Source organism: Leucopleurus acutus, assembly GCF_964270905.1.
Source record: "Leucopleurus acutus genome assembly, chromosome: 12".
Taxonomy (NCBI): Eukaryota; Metazoa; Chordata; class Mammalia; order Artiodactyla; family Delphinidae; genus Leucopleurus; species Leucopleurus acutus.
Window position 1 is genome coordinate 35,731,631 of NC_139154.1, and position 20,281 is coordinate 35,751,911.

Consider the following 20,281-nt stretch of genomic DNA (forward strand, 5'->3'; position numbering starts at 1 on the left):
TAGCCCGGGCCTTGGACCCGGACGGACCCGGGTTGCAGACCTGGCTCTGTCCTTTACTCAATGACCTGGAGCAATTTACTCAAATGGTTCTTCCCAAGAATCAGATGGAAGCGCTTGCTCCTCAGATACCGAATTTCCAAAGTAAACGTGAGGCGTGCGTGAGACGACGTAACGAGCACCCCCCGTGCTCTTGGCATGTGCTAGCCCTCCGTTTACAGAAGGTGGGAGCAGTGGTGGTAAATAATGATGATGAGGTTGAACAGCGGCGTTAACAGGGGCATGAAAACAAGTTGCCCTTCTGAAGGAACTTGCCTTTCTCTAGAGTTGAAACACTTACCAGGACCTACATTGATACTCTCCTAAGTATTGATAGGGATTCGTGTTAACTTGTACAGGAGCCCTTAGCTTTTGATAATACGGACCGTATGAGTCGTGTTGTGTCTTCAGGGTAACCTACGTGTACGGGATTTGAGGGTAACGACTGTGAGGGCCATGCCGTCGCCCTCTAATTCGACGGTGTTACTGCATATTGACGCTGAGTGATCCGAGCTTGTATAACACCTTTTACATATGACCTCACCCTTCTGGTAATCCTGTGCTTGAGAAACCCAGGGTTGCGTTTCTTATTTAGCAGGCAGAAAATGCTAACATGTTCATTGAGGGCAAGATGCATATCTCTATCCGTTTTTTTTTTTTTTTTAATTTTATTTATTTATTTACTTATGGCTGTGTTGGGTCTTCGTTTCTGTGCGAGGGCTTTCTCTAGTTGCAGCGAGCGGGGCCCACTCTTCATGGCGGTGCGCGGGCCTCTCACTATCGCGGCCTCTCTTGTTGCGGAGCACAGGCTCCAGACGTGCAGGCTCAGCAGTTGTGGCTCATGGGCCTAGTTGTTCCGCAGCATGTGGGTTCCTCCCAGACCGGGGCTCGAACCCGTGTCCCCTGCACTGGCAGGCAGATTCTCAACCACTGCGCCACCAGGGAAGCCCTCTATCCTCTTTATAGCTTAGAGGCCAAGCCAGTGGCTGACCCAGAGCAGGCATGTCTTCAATGTGCTATTACTGAACTGATGAGATTTTTCCAGTATATTGTTGTTTCCTAGGGGAGGCGGGCTTAGATTTCAAGTCCTTGGATTCCTGGCCAGAGCTCTGTATCTTAAACTATTTTATTTCTAGAACTCATTGTTGGAAATAGAAACTCATGTAGGTGTCACGTAGGAAACAGTCTGATTTCTTTCTTGTCCTCTGTGGAGAAGAGTGTGCAGGACCTGATAAAACTGCATGGCAGGACCGGCTCTCGGCTGGGATGCTATCACAGGACACCCTTTCTGTTCCCTCTGCTGGTGCCCTGGCGCTGTTCCTTCCCACCTGACCCCCTGCCGGTCTGCCCTGGACAAGGGAGCAGGGTTGAAGAGCTTGTGTGTTTCTATTCCAATCTTCACCCTCCATCTCTGGCTCATTCTCTGGGGAGGGGCTTTCTTTCCGGCACGGTTTTCTGGATACCTTCCCGACCTGGAATTTTGAGTGTACCTTGAGTGAGCTTGGAGGGGAGAAGGCGGGTGGAGCTCGGGCTAAAAATGTGCGGTCCTGAGGGGGTGTAGGAGGCCGCTAGGATAGAAGGCAGGGGGTTTTCGGTAAGTAGGTGTTTGAAGCAGCAGGATGTACACGGCAGACTTTGGAGCCAGGCAGATCCGGCTTGGAGTCCTGGCTTTGGGTAAACTCCTTTCCGTATCTGAGGGAAGGAACTAGTGTGCTGTCCGTTCCCAGAGCAACCAGGGAGGGAGACACAAGCAAAGATGCCACCCTTCTGTCCTGAGCAGTTTAAACCAGCAGTTTGGCTGCACTGGAAATACCCTGCTCTCCTGGGGCTCTTTTTGAGACCCTCTGTGTCCTGCAGTAATTTCCAAGCAGAAGAGGCAGCATGAGCTGGGACTTTGTCACTCTTCTCTATAATCTTTGGCGAATTCATCAGCCCCTCGGTGTTTCCTCCTTTATCTGTGAAATGGGCACAAGACTGACACCCACACCGCAGGTGTTGGCTCATCTAATCCTCACGGCAGCCTCATGAGAAAGGAGGTGCAGAACGTGAAACCCAACAAGGCCACATGGGCTGTGCCTGTGGTCAGGAGGGTGGGTGGCTCTGTGGTGGCCTGGAAGACACAGGCTCATCTTAACCATGCAGTTGCAAGTGTTTAAAATTATACTCCACAATATGGGCCAAACGCAGGATGTCCGCCAAATCCGGCCTGTGCTATGCCAGTCTGAGACCTGGGGAAGGCTGGCCAGGGGCTCAGAGAGGTTTAAAAGGGACAGAACACGACGGTGGCTGGTACGGGCTGTGTGTTCTTCTCCTTTCCAGCCGCGTGACCGCTCCCGGAGGCCGCCCGGTGGGCCGAGGGTGGAGGAGGCAGCAGGGCGCTCCTGCAGCTCTTCCTGAGCTGGAACATCGGCTGACACAGTCCATCTGAAGCGCTTCGGATTTTCTTAGTATCTGATATGATCCTATTCAGATGTTGACAGAAACGCTCTGCCCTCTTAGATAGAAAGAGTTTGACTGTTGGCCACTCTGAGTTAGTTAGTCAGGCTACATTTTTTTTACGAAACCTGAAACACGGAGAATTGACTCTTGCGAAAAGGATTTGAGGCTCTGAAAAGTCTTCGTGTAAAGTCTCCTGAGCAGTGTACATCTTTTCCTTTTTACTGGCATCCTAGTCCCCTAATTAGATTCATGCAGTTGACTGAAAAAAAGTGTCGGAGTGCTTTCCTAATTGACAGACTTGTGATTGACAGAACAGTCCCTGAAGTCTCATAATTGAGCAAACAGCTTGTCACCGTGCAAGTCATTAAAATACCATCAAAAACTGCACGCTGACAAGTGCGAACTTCAGTGTTGTTCACAGCTCCTTGGCGGAACACAGACACTCGAGTGAGATGAGCCCTTTTGTTTCTTTCTGTCGCTCCTTGCAGACGCCGCGAAGCCAGTGACGTTAAGGACTGTTGCAGGAGTGGGGAAGGGGGTGGCCAGGTCCACAGATGACCGTGCCCTCGCCCTAAGCCGGCACCGCCAGCTGAGGTGTACAGCTCCCATGGCAGTTTCTGTATCTGTGTTTTCCTTCCCGCGCTCCCTCAAACGTGGCATGCCGCACCGATCTAGGCGTTTTGGGTTTTGTTTTAAAGCAGCAGATGGAGATAAGAGCTCTTCTGCCTTGCTTCCGCATCCCACCAGCAGAGGCTCACATCAATCTGTTGCCACTGAGAGCTTCAGTTCACATTTGGATCTCATTTCCCACCAAACTGTTTGCGTGGAATGTAAACATTTTCCAATTCAATGAGGGGCCTGTAGCTTCATCTCCTGGGTTCCCACCCAGGCACTGGTCAGGCCGCTTGGCGCCAGGACCACGTGTACCCGTCTGTCTGAAATCCAACCTCTAGGTCGTTGGTTGAAAAGGATCAGCGTTGTTTGTAGGATCGGCAGAGGTCGGAAGGGGAAGGGACTTCTGTGTCATTTTACAGATGAGCCACCTAGGCCCAGAGAGGAGTCCTGTGGTTATGAGGCCTTTCCTGGGACGCCTGTTTCCCGGTCCACTTCCTTCTGTCTCGTACCTGCCGGCCTCCGGGATCTCTCGGTCGGTGGGATGCCGTTTGCTCCCCTGCACTTTAAGATGAGGAGATCTAGTCTGAAAGAAAATAGTCTGAGCAGGATAACACAGCCTGAAGTTCCTGGGGTTCAAACCCGGGCTTCTCAGGTCTCCACTCTACCTAGAACTGGCCCCCAGCGTCACAGGTGTAGATTCATTCATCCAGTTGTAGCTTAACCCCGCCAGGGACCAGCCGGGATTCTAGGCTACGGGCTCTTTCTCCGTGGACGTAGTCACCTGTCCCCACGGCTCGTTCACCAGGGCTGTGTCCCCCTGATGGGCAAGTCTGTGACTCCAGCCCAGATTGTTCTGTGTAGCTCCTGGACCCCTCGTCCGGCTGCTCTCAGATGTCCTCTGCCTTCTTAGTAAGCACTTGGCCAGCTCTGTTGTGGTTGTTCAGACAGAAAGCCCCGGGGAGCGCAGGGGCCAGGCTGCTTGCTGTATCCTCCACGCCTGGCATGGTGCCTAGAGGCATCGGTGGCATGAGCTCCAGTCCACCAGCCCGCAGCCCACAGGCCGCCCCTCGTAGGGCCCCGGGAGCAGGGGCCTGGGGAGGGGCGTCTCATTCTGGACATGGAAGGAGCCAGTAGCAAGAACGCAGAAGCGGGGTGCCGTGTAATGGGGTCTTCCCTCTTGTCTGCCCTAGTGCGGGGCAGTATCGGATTGTAGGAGCTGCTTCTGGAACGAGCACATGGGGCAAGAAAGCAACAGGCTGCAGAGGAAATACCCAATCATTTCCTGGTAGAAGGGAAGGGAGGGCGAGGGGGCAGGAGTTCACTGAGATGCAAAGCTAAGATGGAGCCCCGTGTGCCTGTCTTGCATAAGGGGATGCGCTGAGCCAGAAGCTTTGCGGCGGGGCGGGGGGGCGCGGGGGGGGGGGAAGCGCGCATCCCGGGAGTCGGGCGGGGCCTGCTCTGGGGCTGCCTAGCTTTCTCCATTTAGCCTAACAAACGTCTACGAAGCACTTTGTAGGGCGTTAATGGCATTTTCAAAGAAAATGGTCCCGGGAAGCAGGTCTGGTACTGCTGGGTTGGGGACTCTGCCATAGCAGGATTTGAATCCAGGGGACAGCTAATTGCTGACATGCCTTATCTGAGCTATTTAAAGAAAATGAGCCTGCTTCCCATCCACACCTCCCAGCCCCGACCACGTGGAGAAGTCCAGAAGCGCTCGGAGCGCTGGATCCTGTGCAGGTGAATAAGGTACGGCTCTGGCTCCTGGGACGGCCTGCTTAGGAGTCCAGGGGAGCATCGGGCGGCCTTTCTTGGCTCCCCCGGCACCTGTTCGTGAGGGCTAGAGTGTCCTCGTTACCTGGGATTGCGCGTTTGGAGCGGTGTGTACCGGGAACTGGTCAGCTTGGACGTGCAGGAAATTTGGGCTCCTGTGCTCGGCCAGCAGCCTGGGACACGGCAAGAGAGGGAGTGTGCGCATCCTCCAAGGCCAGGAGGGAGCTTGAGCCCGCTGATCAGGACGGGAGCCTCCTGGTTTAAAGCAGAATGATGATGACAGGGTGAATGAGGAGAGGCAGTCCCGGATGAATAATGCAGGAGCCGCATGGATGGCGTTAGTGATGGCATCTGGTCAGTGACCACCCAGAGACAGCACCGGGAGACACCCGATGGGCTCTGTCATCGAGTCTGGCCTGATGCTTTTTTTTTTTTTTTTTTTTGCGGTACGCGGGCCTCTCACTGTTGTGGCCTCTCCCGTTGCGGAGCACAGGCTCCGGACGCGCAGGCTCAGCGGCCATGGCTCACGGGCCCAGCCGCTCCGCGGCATGTGGGATCTTCCCGGACCGGGACACGAACCCGTGTCCCCTGCAACGGCAGGCGGACTCTCAACCACTGCGCCACCAGGGAAGCCTGGCCTGATGCATTTTTAATGGCTACCCAGATGTACTTCCTAATTGGCAGTTACATCACTGTGTGTTCCAGAATAAAGCATGAGTCATCCTCCAGTGAGGAGGAGCACGCGTCCGCCAGGCTGCCCAGCACGAGCCGCCCCCCCCTGCTGTCCAGCGTTGGCTACAAGAAGACCCTGCGCCTCACGTCAGAGCAGCTGGTGAGTGTCCTGTCCTCCCCCTCCACCACGCTGCGGGCACTGGCCCAGCCACGGCCACCTGGACTCGGTGGGTTCAATGATCCGGGCGTCCCTCCCGTGCTCTGGCTCCGGCTTCAGCTCTGGCACCTTCTCTATCCAACTGCCTGCTGCCCCCCCGCGACCTCACATCCCCCTTTTGGTGCCTCCGGTTCGCGCCCCACGTCAGCTCCTGTCCAGGCTGGCTCCAAAGCATCACTTCCCCTGTGCCGGCCCTGCCGCTGTCCGGGAGGCTCCTGTCCGCAAGTGTTGGCGGAGGGCGGCCTGAAGGCGTGAATTTATCCTGAGCTGTGAATGCCTGAGAGCCCAGATCTCGCAGGGCTGTTTCCACTTTTCCAGAGATGTTTGTTAAGTCAACCGCATCTCCTGAATTGGGGGAAAAGGAGGACTTGTGATGGGATTCAGAGAGCTTCCGGTAGCAGGTGGCCATCCTGGTCACAGCGTCCTCTGCTCTGTGGCCGTGCCACCAGTTTTAATCCCTGGACCCTGTTTCCCAGGAGCAGACAGCGAGCAGGTATCTGCGCTCTGCTGCTCTCCTAGGAGTTCGTGGGGGCCAGGCTTAGTTGTGATGGTGTCTGATGGGAAAAGAGAACGGTCAGGCCTGACACCCTGCGCCGCTGGGGGTGACCTGGACTCCTGCCCCCAGCTGGCTTGCACTCGAGGGCCCCGGTGCCGAGATTCAGAACCGCTGAGAGGGGATTCTGCCTTCGGAATCCGGCGTGATTTCCTGGGGTCTAGCTTCTGGGCTTCTGGATATGAGATGTACCTGATAACTGAGACGACTGCTTTCTTCCAGTTTGTGTCTGTGTATTAACTAGTACTCGTGGCTGGTTCGGGGAACGTATTTTCACCCTTGACTTAGATTTGTCTCCCCGGCCATGGCCCTTCGTACTCAGCCGTGACCTAGTAAACGCATCCCAGTCTGAAGTTGTGATTTCCTGCGGCGACCCTCAGAGCCCGTCACTTACAAACCCCAGGGGGCATGGGTGAGGGTGAGCTGCACTATGCTGGGGCCTGCGAGGGGGCCTGGGGTTCAGGTTGCCCAAGTCCTGGAAAGACCAGTCCTCCTCGAGAGCAAGACAGGAAAAGAACTGTACGGTGGCCTAGGGTGGTGCTTTGAAAAAAATAAAATCCGGATCCATTTCTCGTGGAACAGAAACCGAATATCCCTCTCTCTGAGCCTCGTCCTCCAGCAGACACAGAGTGCATATCTTTCAGAAAAGCCTGAAGTTGAAGAACGGACCCAACGACGTGGTCTTCAGCGTCACCACGCAGTACCAGGGCACGTGCCGCTGCGAAGGCACCATCTACTTGTGGAACTGGGACGATAAGGTTATCATCTCTGACATCGATGGAACCATCACTAGGTGGGTCCCGCCGACTCGGGGCCGTGGGACCCCGGGGCCTGGAGCCAGCGTGTCAGTTCCTCTTTCCGGGCGTCGTGCAGCTCATGCGGCTCAGTTTCTGGGGCGGTCGGTGCCGCCCGCGGAGCCATAGCTCCTTGATTTAAACAGCTGCAGTGGGGGATTGGGGGTCGCTTCCCTCTGGGGCGGTGGCTCCCTGGCTTTGTTGCTCAGTTTCGGGGTTTCCGTCCAGAGAGCAAGTCGTGCATCCCACTTGCATTTTTTAATGAGGCATTTGGTGCGATGAGTCAGAATGACTTTTTTTCCCCCCTTTTGCGATGCCCTTTTAACTTTATTTTTCCTGTCTCTGTTTTTATTTAGATCAGATACTCTTGGCCACATTTTGCCCACCCTTGGGAAGGATTGGACCCACCAGGGCATCGCCAAGTTGTACCATAAAGTGAGCCAGTAAGTACCCAGCGAAGTGCTTGCGGCAAATCCGCACACGGAACCTTTTTCGACGGGCTGACTTACAGACGGGTGCCCCTTGGCCAGGGAGGGTGAGCGCGTGGTGACTCCCGCCAACTTCAGATCTGAATTCAGTACCAAAAGGCAAGAGAGGAAGTGGCCGGGGAATTGCAAACTGACAGAGGAGGAAGGCTGTGGCAGCGTTAGGGGAGGGCTTGAGGTTCAGTTCATACTGAGGAATGGCACAGATAGTCGGGTGAGGACACGGTAGTCTCTGATGTAGACCAAGGGAGTTATTTTAGGCTGAAAAGGTCCAGATTCCAAGCAGGTTTTGTGGGCCAGCCAGCAGTGCACACCTTGCCCACCTGGTCCGGGGAGCGCTCTGCTGAGGGGCCGTACCTGGGACGTCAGTGTGCGAGGGAAGATTTGAGTCGCTCTCGTGTGTCGGGTACATCTGTCACTTCACTTAACTCTTACAGTAGTTCCGAGAAGCAAGTAATACCATTTCTAGGTTTAGAGGGTTAAAACAATTTGTCCAAATTCCCGTAGCTGCTAAGAGGCAGAACTCACTGAAACCCTGGTCGGCCTATAGCTCCAAGTCCAGTACTTCTGCTCTGGTTCATCTCCAGGGCTCAGAGCCCTTGGGGTCCCCATCCCTGCACCACCACCAGCAGGTGCTTGGTCCCACTGTCTCCATCTCTCTGTGGACTAGGGTCTCCCACGTAAGTGAAACCTCTCTGTCCTCCAGTTAGTTACAGCCGGGAGGTGCAGACATGGTCTCTGGCCTGCTGGACTTCACGCTTCGGGTTGGTGGGGCACGAGGTGCCTGGGAGGAACTTTCCTCCTGGTGGATGCAAAGCTTCTCACTTCTTAGATGCCCAGCTCATTGATTTGACTTTCCTTTTCTGGATGTCTTCCTTAAGAAATGTTAAAAGTAATACATGCTTCTTCGAAAAAAATAAATAAGAAAAACGAGAGAAATATAAAAGTACAAAGGTCACATCTTTCTCCCGCCTTACCGATAAGCTGTAAGTTATCGGCTACGAGTATTATACGTTCGCTACCAGCGGAACCACCGTGACCGGTTTGGTTCCGTGTATACTGAAAATTCATTTACATGCTCCCCCGCCCCACGTGCACATTATTTAATGAAAGATCCTTCTGTTTCATTATGTGTGAGGTTTACCTCGTTCTTCTTAACTGCAGTACAAAAGTCCATGCTGTGGATAAACCATCCTGCATTTAACTAGTCCTGTGGGTGAACACGATAGGGCGTTTCCAGTTTTTCACTCTTTCCAATAGTGATGCAGTAAGCATTTACAGAAAGTGCTTATTACGTACAACGAGCGTACAGATAAGTAGAGAAGGTACGACGCTTACACGAGGGCCGCCGTAAGGTGGATTCTCAGAAGCAGAATTGCCAGTGGAAGGCTGAGCACAGGGAAAGGTTTGGTCGATATTCCCGAGCTGCCCCCCGAGAGGTTCTCCCGGCCTCCCTCCTGTAGGCGGTGTGTTCAGGGCCTTCCCGCCACCTCCGCACGTCCGACTCTTTGCCTCGAAGGATTAATCCACTGATGAAATGCCTTGACTGGCCTCACACTGAAAACTGTCTCTATTTTTAGTCGAAAGAAACCCCTGTGGGTCAGGATACAGAGTAGTTCACAGCCTCATTCATTGTGGGTTTGGGAACATAAAGCTATTCCTGTTCTTACTGTAAGGTTAAAAAAAAAAAGGCACTGTGTTCTGGCGGTTTTTTTTTTTTTTTTTTTTGGTTTTTATTTGTGTCTCTCTTGGGTTTTCCTAGAAAAGGTATCTTCTTGAAAACTAAAGTTGCGTAGCTTACCAAAGAATGCCTGGTCGTTGTTCTGGTTCGATTGATTGATTTAGAATGAGTCCGGGCTGTGGGTGAGGACCTGAGAATCACAGAGCGCTTGTTGTGTTTTCATTTTGGTCGAGAGGAAGCAGCTTGACAATTAACTTGTTCACTGAGTTTGACGTGTGTCCTCAGTGGCACCCGGACGGTTAGCCCAGTGATGTCCTGGCCGTCCCCCAGCTTGGCCGTCGCCTTCAGGGGCTCTGTACAGGAGCAAGGGCAGCCTCCTTAGCGTGGCTCTCAAACCCTGCGGTTTCGGGTCAGCTTCCGCTAGTTCCTGATCTGCTGCTGCTTCTCCGCAGACCTTCCTGCTCGAATCCAGTCTGACTGTTCCCCACCCCGTATCCGTCGTTTTCCCATCTTCCCACCTTTGCTCACACGGTGGCTTCTGCTTGGGCTGCCTTTACCTCTGATTTTTGCCTTCCCCAGTTTTTCAGCCTGTAATGCCCGGCTCAGACCCCGTGGTCCCCACCAAGCCCCTCCAGGCCAGAATCGGTGCCCCGGGCAGCCCTACGTCCTCCTCCTCTAGGCTTCCTGATACCCAAGGGCTCGGCCTGGCTTGGTGGCCTTGGTACCATCCCAGAGTTCCAGCCCAGGCTGGACGTGGTGTCGGCTTTCGTAGCTGGTTAGAGCGAATGCCCGTCCAGCCAGCGTCTCACGTGCTACCTCCTCCAAGTCTTCGGCAGCCCCAGCTGGGAGAAGGGCAGGGACGGACTGAGAACTGGCAAAGGCTGGGTGGCCGTTTCTGCGGGTGTCATGTTTGTGATCACCCAGAGACATATTTAGAGAAATGTTTCGCATGAAAGAGCACCAGGAGGAAGGGGCCGTTTAATTGAGTTTTGGACTGATCGCTCTTCCCTGCTGCTTCTTTCCTTGCATTTGGGTACCCCTCAAATTTTATGCCCTGCAGTATTTTTCTAACGGAGAAACCAGTCTTGCAGATGACCACTTGCCTGGAAACAACAGAAAATGAGGACCATTGTATTTATTTTTCGCCAAATGTAATTACTTGTTTGAATAAGTCAGCCCGTGAGAGATTACCTGCCACGTTGATTATCACCTTGTTTGTAGGGAGGATATAAAGTTCGCTTGGTTATTGATTTTAAAAAGCAGACTTGGTCATTGATTAAAAGGAGCTATAGCAGATACAAATAAAGAGATGTGAAACTCCTGCGTATTCAAATATACGTGTCCAATAAGTAGAAGGAAAATAAAGCAGGACCGTTTCCTAAAATATGTAGATCGTTGAGCCAGTGGGGACTTGCGGGGGGCTAAGTATGGATAAAAACTGCTCTAATTTCCTACCTTCCTGGATAAATATTTTTATATTCACGTAACCGGAAATCAGTGGCTCCGTGACTTAGTGAGAGGAACGCTTCCTGGGTTTCCATGGATAAGTTAGTTCATCTGCGGAACGTAGCGTCTGAAGCCGAGATGCTGAAGACGGGGACCGGTCGTTAGCAGACTCATTAGCATCTTTCTTCTTCTCCTGCCCACAGCGGTTCTTTCTTCCCCTCACCTCAGGTCTTCCTAAGTTATCGCGTCATCGCTGTCTGCCAGGAAGGGAGAGTGTGGTGTGGCGAATGGGAGGGAGTCGGGGACCTGGGCTCTAGGGGCCGTAGCCGTCGGCCCACCACAGACCTTCCGACCCGTCCCCTGCTCGCGGCTTTGGCTTCCTCATCCCCGAAGGGCGGAGTTGGATCCCACCATCCCTTCGGTCGGTCCCTGCTAGGCTGGCAGCACTGCGCCGCTAGGTCGGGTGGTTCAAGTCAGTCCCGAGCCCGCGTGCGCTGTTCCAAGCTAAGGCTCCCTGAGAGCCCTGAGGATGTGCGGAGCCCGACCCCAAACCCGCTGTGCACCGGGCGCTGTTCTGGGTGCGCTAGGGGGTGCTGCCAGCCCCTCCCGTCGGGCACCCTGTGACCCCCCCAGAAGGACCCCTACAGCACGCCCCGTAACGAGGCACTGGGGCGGGGTGTAGTGAGAGAGGCAGATTTTACAGACGTCAGTGAAGGAGAAATGAATTCTGATTGGAAGGGCGAGGAATCAAAGAAGGCTTCAGCGAGAAGGTGGCACCTGAGCTGAGCCTTACTGGGTGAGCAGAGTTTTGAAAGAGAGGAAGGCTCATCACAGGTGGAGGTAGCAGTGGGAAGAGGAGCTGAGAGATGGGCAGGTTCGTGGGGGTGAGGAGCGCTCACAGAAAGGAGGTCCCGGTGCAGGGGGCCGGCGGTGCAGGGGGCCTGCGGTGCAGGGGGCCCGCGGTGCAGGGGGTCGGCGGCCTATGTGACTTGGAAGTTGGCTGGCACCAGACAGCAGGGCCTGTGGAGGCGGGGCTGAGAACGAGCCTGAGTTTGGCCCTGAGCTCTCCTTTCTTAAGGTGGCAGGGGAGTCCCCTTCCTCTAGGGCTGCAGACAGGGCTACCGAGTTCCCTTTCCTCTACATCACTGTCGTTCAGTGGGGATTTTGCCCCCCGTGGTGTGTGGCAATGTCTGGAGACATCTTTGATTGTCATGACTGGGGCGTGTCATTGGCAACTAGTAATCGAGAAACTCCAATATAGAAGCTTATCTTGGAAAATTAAGTAGAAGAGGTAGAAGGTTACCCAAAGGGAATCTTTCCAGTCTATTTCAGTATCTCTCCAGGCCTCTAAGAGGGATGTAGAGATTGGGACAAAAGGAGAAAATCATTTGTACCAAACCTGGCCGTGGAATGATGCCTTCTTTTTGTCTCTGGCGTTTCCCCAGAGCCCCGTTCTAGTTGCTGAGATGTCGGAGGGATGAGTGTGACCCACGTGTGTGTGTTGCACCTCTGTTCACTGGTACCTCTTCAGGCAGGGCTGCCCTTCCTGCCCTGGTCCCTCGTGGCCACCTTGCTCCATCTGTTTCCGTTATAGTTGGTCCCGCAGTACACTCTACTCCTGCAGGGAAGGGCTGTGCTGGGCCCTGAGCACGCCCAGCCCAGCCTGGCTCGGGAGTGTCCGGTGGGTATGCCTGCTGTATCCTGCTACTGGCTGCCCTTCTGAGCGAGGGTCTTATCCACGAGGGGTACCGTTGAGAGTAATCTTTCTGGTGACTCTCTGCCACCTGAGTGACTGATGGGAACACCTGGCGTTTCACACAGCTTTCACCGGGATGAAGGCTCTGGAGAGGTGATCCCTGCTGCCACCAGCAGGCATTTCTGCCGTTAGGACGTCCTCGAGCTGCTTTTCCAGCTACGTTTAGTAACGGCCTTTGAAGCAGAACACTTGTGTGGCGAGGACAGCCAGTGGCAGGGTCAAGCCGGGAAGCATATTTGCAAACCAAGCCTTAAATAAAATTAGCGTCTCAGACCCCTGCAGGTGGCAGCTTTTAGGACTTTGATGTGAAGAGCTATATACAGAAATAGTGATTTTTTTAAAAAAAGATTGCATTAATTAGACAGCTCAGATACAAAGATGTTTCATTAAAGTGCTTGCTTGATTTTCAGATACATCCCTGTATTCCAAACAACCTGATATTTCTAGATTCTCTTCGTCCCAGCACGTTCCTGTTTCTTGGTTTTAAAGAACATATTATTAGGCAAATCTCAAGACAAGTCCTTTGGCCAGCACTAAGTTCACGGTGGAGCAGTAAGTCGGATAGGAAGCGGGTAGTTTGTATTTACCCATCGGCAAAGATGTACAGAGTGTCTGCTACTTGCCAAGCACGGTTTTTGGCGCTGGAGTTAACAGCAAGGAATGAGACAAGGTCCCACCCTCAGGGAGCTCATGAATTAATGAGACACAGTCAAACAAGGGGCTGTCGTGTAATATTAGTGACCGGTGGTACATGAGGAAAAAAGCGGAGCGAGGGCTTAGTGCCTGGGGTGAGGGTGAGGGAAGGTGTGTTTTATTAGCTAGGCGGACGAGGGAGGGCCCGCCGAGGAGGTACTGTCTGAGCAGGTCTCGACGAGGTGAGGGGGCAGGCAAGCCCGGAGGTCTAGGGGAACAGTGTGCAGGCAGCAGGAACGGCAGGTGCAGGAAGGGGTGTGGTGAGTGCGAGGATCGGTGAGGACACCTAGTGTCCAGCCTGGTGCCAGGGAGCAGATGGGGCTGGAGAGAAAGGCAGGGACCAGGTCTCGGCGGCCTTGCGGGTCCCGGCGAGGAATTTGGATTATATCTGAGAGAACTGGCAAGGCTTTGGAGAGCTGAGTATTAAGTTTTCTTTCTCTGTGGAGGCTCGGCTGGGGGCAGGGAGATGATTGATGCTGTTGCAGGAATAGAGGTCAGAGGTCCCGCTGGCGGGGGCGGGGGACTGAGGTGCGGCACGGGGTTCATGGTGTTACGGGTGGGACTGAGCGGGCTTGCCGATGGGTTGCAGTGGGGGTAGATGTGGGCCCCACCCCTGGGCTTCCAGGGGTGCCTGGAAGTGTTTGAGGTACTACTCGTGGGTGTCTGATGGGTAATGTGGGGTGTGCCGCTGAGTCTATTGCTCTGGAGCTGAAGAGAGGGGTCTGGGCTACGAATGTAAAGTTGAGAGATATCTGCGTACAGATGGGGGTTAAACATTCTTTTTCATGTATTTAATCCAGTATATTAAAATACTACCATTTAATCATGTACTCGATATCAAAACTGAATGGGTGGTATCTCATATTCTGTCTTCATAGTAAGGCCTTGAAATCTGGCCTATATTTTATATTTGTAGCACAACATCTCATTTCGGACTCCTAAGTTTTCAGCGGTTCCAAAACAGGGACATGTAGCTCTCCTAAAGTAATAAAGTTGTGTTTAACAGAAGAACCCTCCTGTGATCTGTTTCTTCACTCGCGACACTTCCGACACCAGATGTGTGGGGGTTTCACACGTTTCACAATTCCCAAGTTCTCTTCAGACACCAACTGGGTGTCCATTAGTTTAATTCTGACACTAAGTACCTAGTTAGTGCAGACCCCACGGGTTAAGGGCTCATTCCCGCAAAGCCGCCCCAAATTCAGACACCAGTCGTGAGTGGTAGGTCCTCAGCTTACCCACACTTCTGCCTGACTTGACTACAAAGTGAGGGTTCCCACATGCCCTCCCCAGGTTTGATGACGGCTCATAGGACTTGGGGAAACGCATTCACCGGTCTGTGTTATCAGGGTATTATAAAGGATACAGCTGAGCAGCCAGATGGAGATGTATGAATGGTCCGGGTGCAGCTAAGTTGGACAGTTTGATGCCTCCGGCCTCAGTTTCCCTAACTGTAAAGCGAGAGGAAGACACCTACTGAACAAGGTTCCCTTGAGGATTAAACCGAGTGAGGCCGTGAGGGTCCTTTAGCAAACGGCAGGGAAAGGTGTTCAGGCTTCTTTCGCCATTAAGATTTTATAGAATGCGGCCTTTTGCTTGGGAACTAGAGCCGCGCCCGTCCTCCGGAAACAGGTACAGATCAGGGTTTGTGCGCGAGAGGCTCCATCGTGTGATGCTGTTAAGCAGGAACGTTTCATCTCTTTTTCAGAAACGGGTACAAGTTCCTCTACTGCTCCGCACGGGCCATCGGGATGGCGGACATGACGCGGGGCTACCTGCACTGGGTCAACGAGCGGGGCACGGTGCTGCCCCAGGGGCCGCTGCTCCTCAGCCCCAGTAGCCTCTTCTCCGCCTTGCACAGGTGAGGGCTCAGCCTGCCCGCCCCCCGCCCCGCCCCGCTGGGCCGGCTCGGGACCCCTCTCCTGCTCACCGGAGGTTTTGCCAGAAGAGCTGCTTTACTCGTCCTCCCAGCCGACACCCCCGCTCCATGCTGGGCCCCGGAGATTCAGCCTCAAGTGCGGGTCTGGCCTCGTCGCCCATCAGCATCCTTCGCTGGCTCGGCACGGCCCTCGGGAGAAAGCCTGAGGCCACGAGCTCGGCATCACAGGCTCTTCACCAGCCGCCTTGTCCTTCTCGCCCATCTCATTCTCTCCGGGTTCTGGGATGCAGTCGTGCTGAGCTGTCTCCGTTGTCCAGAGAGACGGTCTCTGCTCTGAGCCTTAGCACGTGCTGCCCTCCTTCGTGGGCAGCTGCCCCTCTCCCTGCATCGCTGGCCTGAGTCTTAGTGACTCTGAGAATCTATCTATGTGCTTTCCGTCGAATCAGGGACCTCGGCTGGGTCCAGTGGCCCCCCTACCAGCCACCATCACCACCTGCCTGGCCTGAGACCTCCCGTAATGAGGAGTCCTGGTCACACCATTTATTTTTATAGACCACCAGCCCAGTTCTTTTCTTTCATTGGTTACTTTAAAAAATATTTATTTATTTTTAACATCTTTATGGGAGTATAATTGCTTTACAATGGTGTGTTAGTTTCTGCTGTATAACAAAGTGAATCAGCTATACGTATACATACATCCCCATATCCCCTCCTTCTTGCGTCTCCCTCCCTCCCACCCTCCCTATCCCACCCCTCTAGGTGGTCACAGAGCACTGAGCTTATCTCCCCTTGTGATGCAGCTGCTTCCCACTAGCTGTCTATTTTACATTTGGTAGTGTACATATGTCCGTGCTACGCTCTTACTTAGTCGCAGCTTACCCTTCCCCGTCCCCGTGTCCTTGAGTCCATTCTCTACGTTTGCGTCTTTATTCCTGTCCTGACCTTAGGTTCATCAGAAGCTTTTTTTTTTTTTTTTATTCCATACATATGTGTTAGCACACATCATCTGTCGATGGGCACTTAGGTTGCTTCCATGTCCTGGCTATTGTAAATAGAGCTGCAGTGAACATTGTGATACATGACTCTTCTTGAATTATGGTTTTCTCAGGGTATACGCCCAGTAGTAGGATTGCTGGGTCGTATGGTAGTTCTATTTTTAGTTCTTTAAGGAACCTCCATACTGTTCTCCACAGTGACTGTATCAATTTGCATTCCCACCAACAGTGCAGGAGGGTTCCCTTTTCTCCACACCCTCTCCAGCATTTATTGTTTGTAGATTTTTTGATGATGACCATCCTGACCAGTGTGAGGTAATACCTCATTGTAGTTTGGATTTGCATTTCTCTAATGATTAGTGATGTTGAGCATCCTTTCATGTGCTTGTTGGCAGTCTGTATATCTTCTTTGGAGAAATGTTTGTTTAGGTCTTCTGGTTGTTTGTTTTTATGATATTGAGCTGCATGAGCCGCTTGTATATTTTGGAGATTAGTCCTTTGTCAGTTGCTTTGTTTGCAAATATATTCTCCCATTCTGAGGGTTGTCTTTTTGTCTTGTTTATGGTTTCCTTTGCTGTGCAAAAGCTTTTAAATTTCATTAGGTCCCATTTGTTTGTTTTTGTTTTTATTTCCATTTCTCCTCTAGGAGGTGGGTCAAAAAGGATCTTGCTGTGATTTATGTCATAGAGTGTTCTTTCTGCCTATGTTTTCCTCTAAAAGTTTGATAGTGTCTGGCCTTACATTTAGGTCTTTAATCCATTTTGAGCTTATTTTTGTGTATGGTGTTAGGGAGTGTTCTCATTTCATTCTTTTACATGTGGCTGTCCAGTTTTCCCAGAACCACTTATTGAAGAGGCTGTCTTTTCTCCATTGTATATTCTTGCCTCCTTTATCAAAGATAAGGTGACCGTATGTGTGTGGGTCTAGCTCTGGGCTTTCCATCCTGTTCCATTGATCTATATTTCTGTTTTTTGTGCCAGTACCATACTGTCTTGATTACTGTAGCTTTGTAGTATAGTCTGAATTCCAGGAGCCTAATTCCTCCAGCTCCGTTTTTCTTTCTCAAGATTGCTTTGGCTCTTTGGGGTCTTTTGTGTTTCCATACACATTGTGAAATTTTTTGTTCCAGTTCTGTAAAAATGCCATTGGTGGTTTGATAGGGATTGCATTGCATCTGTAGATTGCTTTGGGTAGTATAGTCATTTTGTCAAGGTTGATTCTTCCAATCCAAGAACATGGTTTATCTCTCCATCTGTTTGTCTCATCTTTAATTTCTTTCATCACTGTCTTCTAGTTTCCTGCATACAGGTCTTCTGTCTCCTTGGGTAGGTTTATTCCTAGGTATTTTATTCTTTTTGTTTCAGTGGTAAATGGGAGTGTTTCCTTAATTTCCCTTTCAGATTTTTCATCATTAGTGTCTAGGAATGCAAGAGATTTCTGTGCGTTAATTTTGTATCCTGATACTTTACCAAATTCATTGATTAGCTCTCGTAGTTTCCTGGTAGCATCTTTAGAATTCTCTATGTATAGTATCATGTCATCTGCAAACAGTGACAGCTTTACTTCTTCTTTTCCGATTTGAATTCCTTTTATTTCTTTTTATTCTCTGATTGCTGTAGCTAAAACTTTCAAAACTTTGTTGAATAACCATGGTGAGAGTGGGCATCCTTGTCTTGTTCCTGATTTTAGAGGAAATGGTTTCAGTTTTTCACCATTGAGAACGCTGTTGGCTATGGGTTTGTCCTATATGGCCTTTATTATGTTGAGGTAAGCTCCCTCTATGCCTACTTTCTGGAGAGTTTTTATCATAAATGGGTGTTGAACACCAGCCCATTTCTGATGACCCTCCCTCTCCCCTTCCCTTCATGCCCACATTCAGGACAGCCCAGCCAAACTAAGTCTGGCCTCCTAGTGGGGGGCAGGAAAGCAGCGGCCTCCCTGCAGCTCGGGGCCCAGGGCAGTGTGCTGAGCTGCTCTCAAAGCAGTGGATTGAAGTTTGAGACTTATAATCATACATTCACTCATGTGTCTCTGTCTAAGAGTCCTGAGATGTAGACTGTAAGGCCCTTTTAGTGCTAAGGAGGGTTCTGGAGTCCATAGAAGTCCATGCAGAGCCAGGACCAGCCCCTGGGCCTCTGACACTCAGTTTGGGGCTCATCAGCGTCATCTAAATTACGTTTTGTTGAGGCGCCAAAGAATAGTTCAAAAAATACATGCACGGCCTCTGTCGATAGATAGATAGATAGATAGCTATGCAGTATCTCTGTAATATACGCAAGCTGAAAGGGACCCTTGAGATCATCCAATAATCAGACAGTGAACACCAGCCTGCCCATGACCGAGATAAAGCGAGAGGATGTGCTCTCACTCCACCCTCTGAGCCGTAATAGTGGCTGCTATCCCTGGATTGTGCGTTAGTCATTCCCTGCTCCTCTAAATAGTTAGCACGTGTATGTGTGCTCCTAACCAGTATGCTGAATTGTGCACATTTGTGAACTTTATGTAAATGAGTCATATGTTCTTCCGGAGCTCACTTCTACTGCTCAACGTGACGTTCCCAGGATTGTTGAGTCGCTGTAACTGGCTCGTCTTTGCTTCTGTGTGGGTCCCGTTGTTAGACTCCACCACAGCCCGCTTATCTTTTCTGCTGTTGGTGGGTGCTTGAGCCACTTGTGGTTTTCTGCTCTCGGGCGCAGTGCTGCCTGTGTGTGTCCTCTGGGGGCACCTGTGCAGTGTGCTCCAGGGTACACCCCCGGGAGCAGGATTGCTGGGCCACAGAGCATGCACATGTGTGGTCTTCTCTGGCCATTGCAAACTGTTGTCCAAAGTAGTTGAACCAGTTCGTACACCAGAAGCAAACAGTGCGAAGTGTTCCTTCCATCGGCTTTACTTTCTTACCTACATGTTGTCAGCCGTTTACATTTTTGCTACTCTGGTGGGTACGAAATGTCTCTTTCCATGCGTTTATTGGCCATGTGGGCTTCATCTTCTGTGAAGTACCTGTTCACGTCTGTCCCTTATTTTCCTTTTGATTTGTAACAGTGTTAGAGATTGTGCACACGTAGCCTTTGTTACGAGCGCTACAAATATCTTTCTCCAGTTTATGGCTTTTGATGGACATAAATCTGAGTTGCCTTTAGTTGAACAGATCATTTCCCCTGTAGTTTTGTTCTTTCTGTGTGTTGACGAAGCCTTCCCTGACTGTGGGCCTGAGGAAAGTCTCCTGTATTTTACCTAAAGGTGTCGCCTTTCACATTGAGGTCTGTAATTCACCAGGAATTGATTTTTGTATATCGAGTGCACTAGGGGTCCATTTTCTTTTTCTTTATACCTGTATGGATATTCAGTTGTCTCAGCACCATTTGCTGAGAAGAGTGCCCTTCTCCTCTGCTTTGACTTGTTGTCGTGGTCATAAATTGAAGGCCCGGAAATGTGTGCCTCCGCTTCTGGCCTTCGTTCGTCTCTATAGCGATTTGAGTCATATTCCATAAAAACATGCAGACAACAACCTGCTGAGAGTTTAATTGAAATGACAGTGAATCTGTAGAACAATGGAGAATTAATATCTCATTATAATATTGCATATTCCAATTCAATCGTATGGTATATTTCTTCATTTATTTAGGTCTTCGCTAATATATTGCAATAAAGTTTTTAACTCATTTAGAATTTTTGCGCTGGCGTTCCCGAGTGAGATTGGCCCACACTTTCCCCATACTTTACTACCTCTTTCAGTTTAGTTTTTGAGGTCATGCTGGCCTCGTGAAGTGAGTCAGGAGAGGTTTTCTCTTCCTCTGTGCCCTGGAATTCTTTGTTGCTTGGATGGCTGGTGGAAGTCTCTGTCGAAATCACTTGTCTGGGGTGTTTTCCTTGTGGGAAGACTTGAAAGTACGGATTCACTTTCTGTCCAGCGTTTCTCTGGGATGGCTTAACCGACTTGCGCATATTTAACTTCTGAAGATACAAAAGAAAGCGCTCTTAGTATCCCAGCACCTTTGATGGTTAAAAGTAGTTTGATGCTAATGTCTCGTGCTGACCCGTTATTTATTTGTTTTAACAGAGAAGTGATCGAAAAGAAGCCAGAGAAGTTTAAAGTCCAGTGTTTGACAGACATCAAAAACTTGTTTTCTCCAAATACAGAACCCTTTTATGCTGCTTTTGGAAACCGACCAGCTGTAAGTAGTAGTCGGGTATATACGAGTTCTTGAAATTACTGTCTGTTCAGAGAGCCGTCATCTGAAAGGCCGGCC

At 51.3% G+C, this 20,281-nt stretch overlaps 1 protein-coding gene across 5 annotated transcripts in view; it reads left to right on the forward strand.

Annotated features, from left to right (window-relative positions):
- Positions 1-20,281, forward strand: part of LPIN1 (lipin 1) — a gene marked incomplete at both ends in the record, with an annotated part of 116,223 nt that overhangs the window by 91,204 nt on the left and 4,738 nt on the right. For all 5 annotated transcript variants that reach the window (XM_082851265.1, XM_082851266.1, XM_082851268.1 and 2 more), the window contains 5 exons: positions 5,566-5,692; positions 6,947-7,095; positions 7,453-7,539; positions 14,866-15,018; positions 20,092-20,206. In XM_082851265.1, the coding sequence (XP_082707391.1) occupies positions 5,566-5,692; positions 6,947-7,095; positions 7,453-7,539; positions 14,866-15,018; positions 20,092-20,206 (631 nt within the window). The remainder of the gene's footprint in view (positions 1-5,565; positions 5,693-6,946; positions 7,096-7,452; positions 7,540-14,865; positions 15,019-20,091; positions 20,207-20,281) is intronic.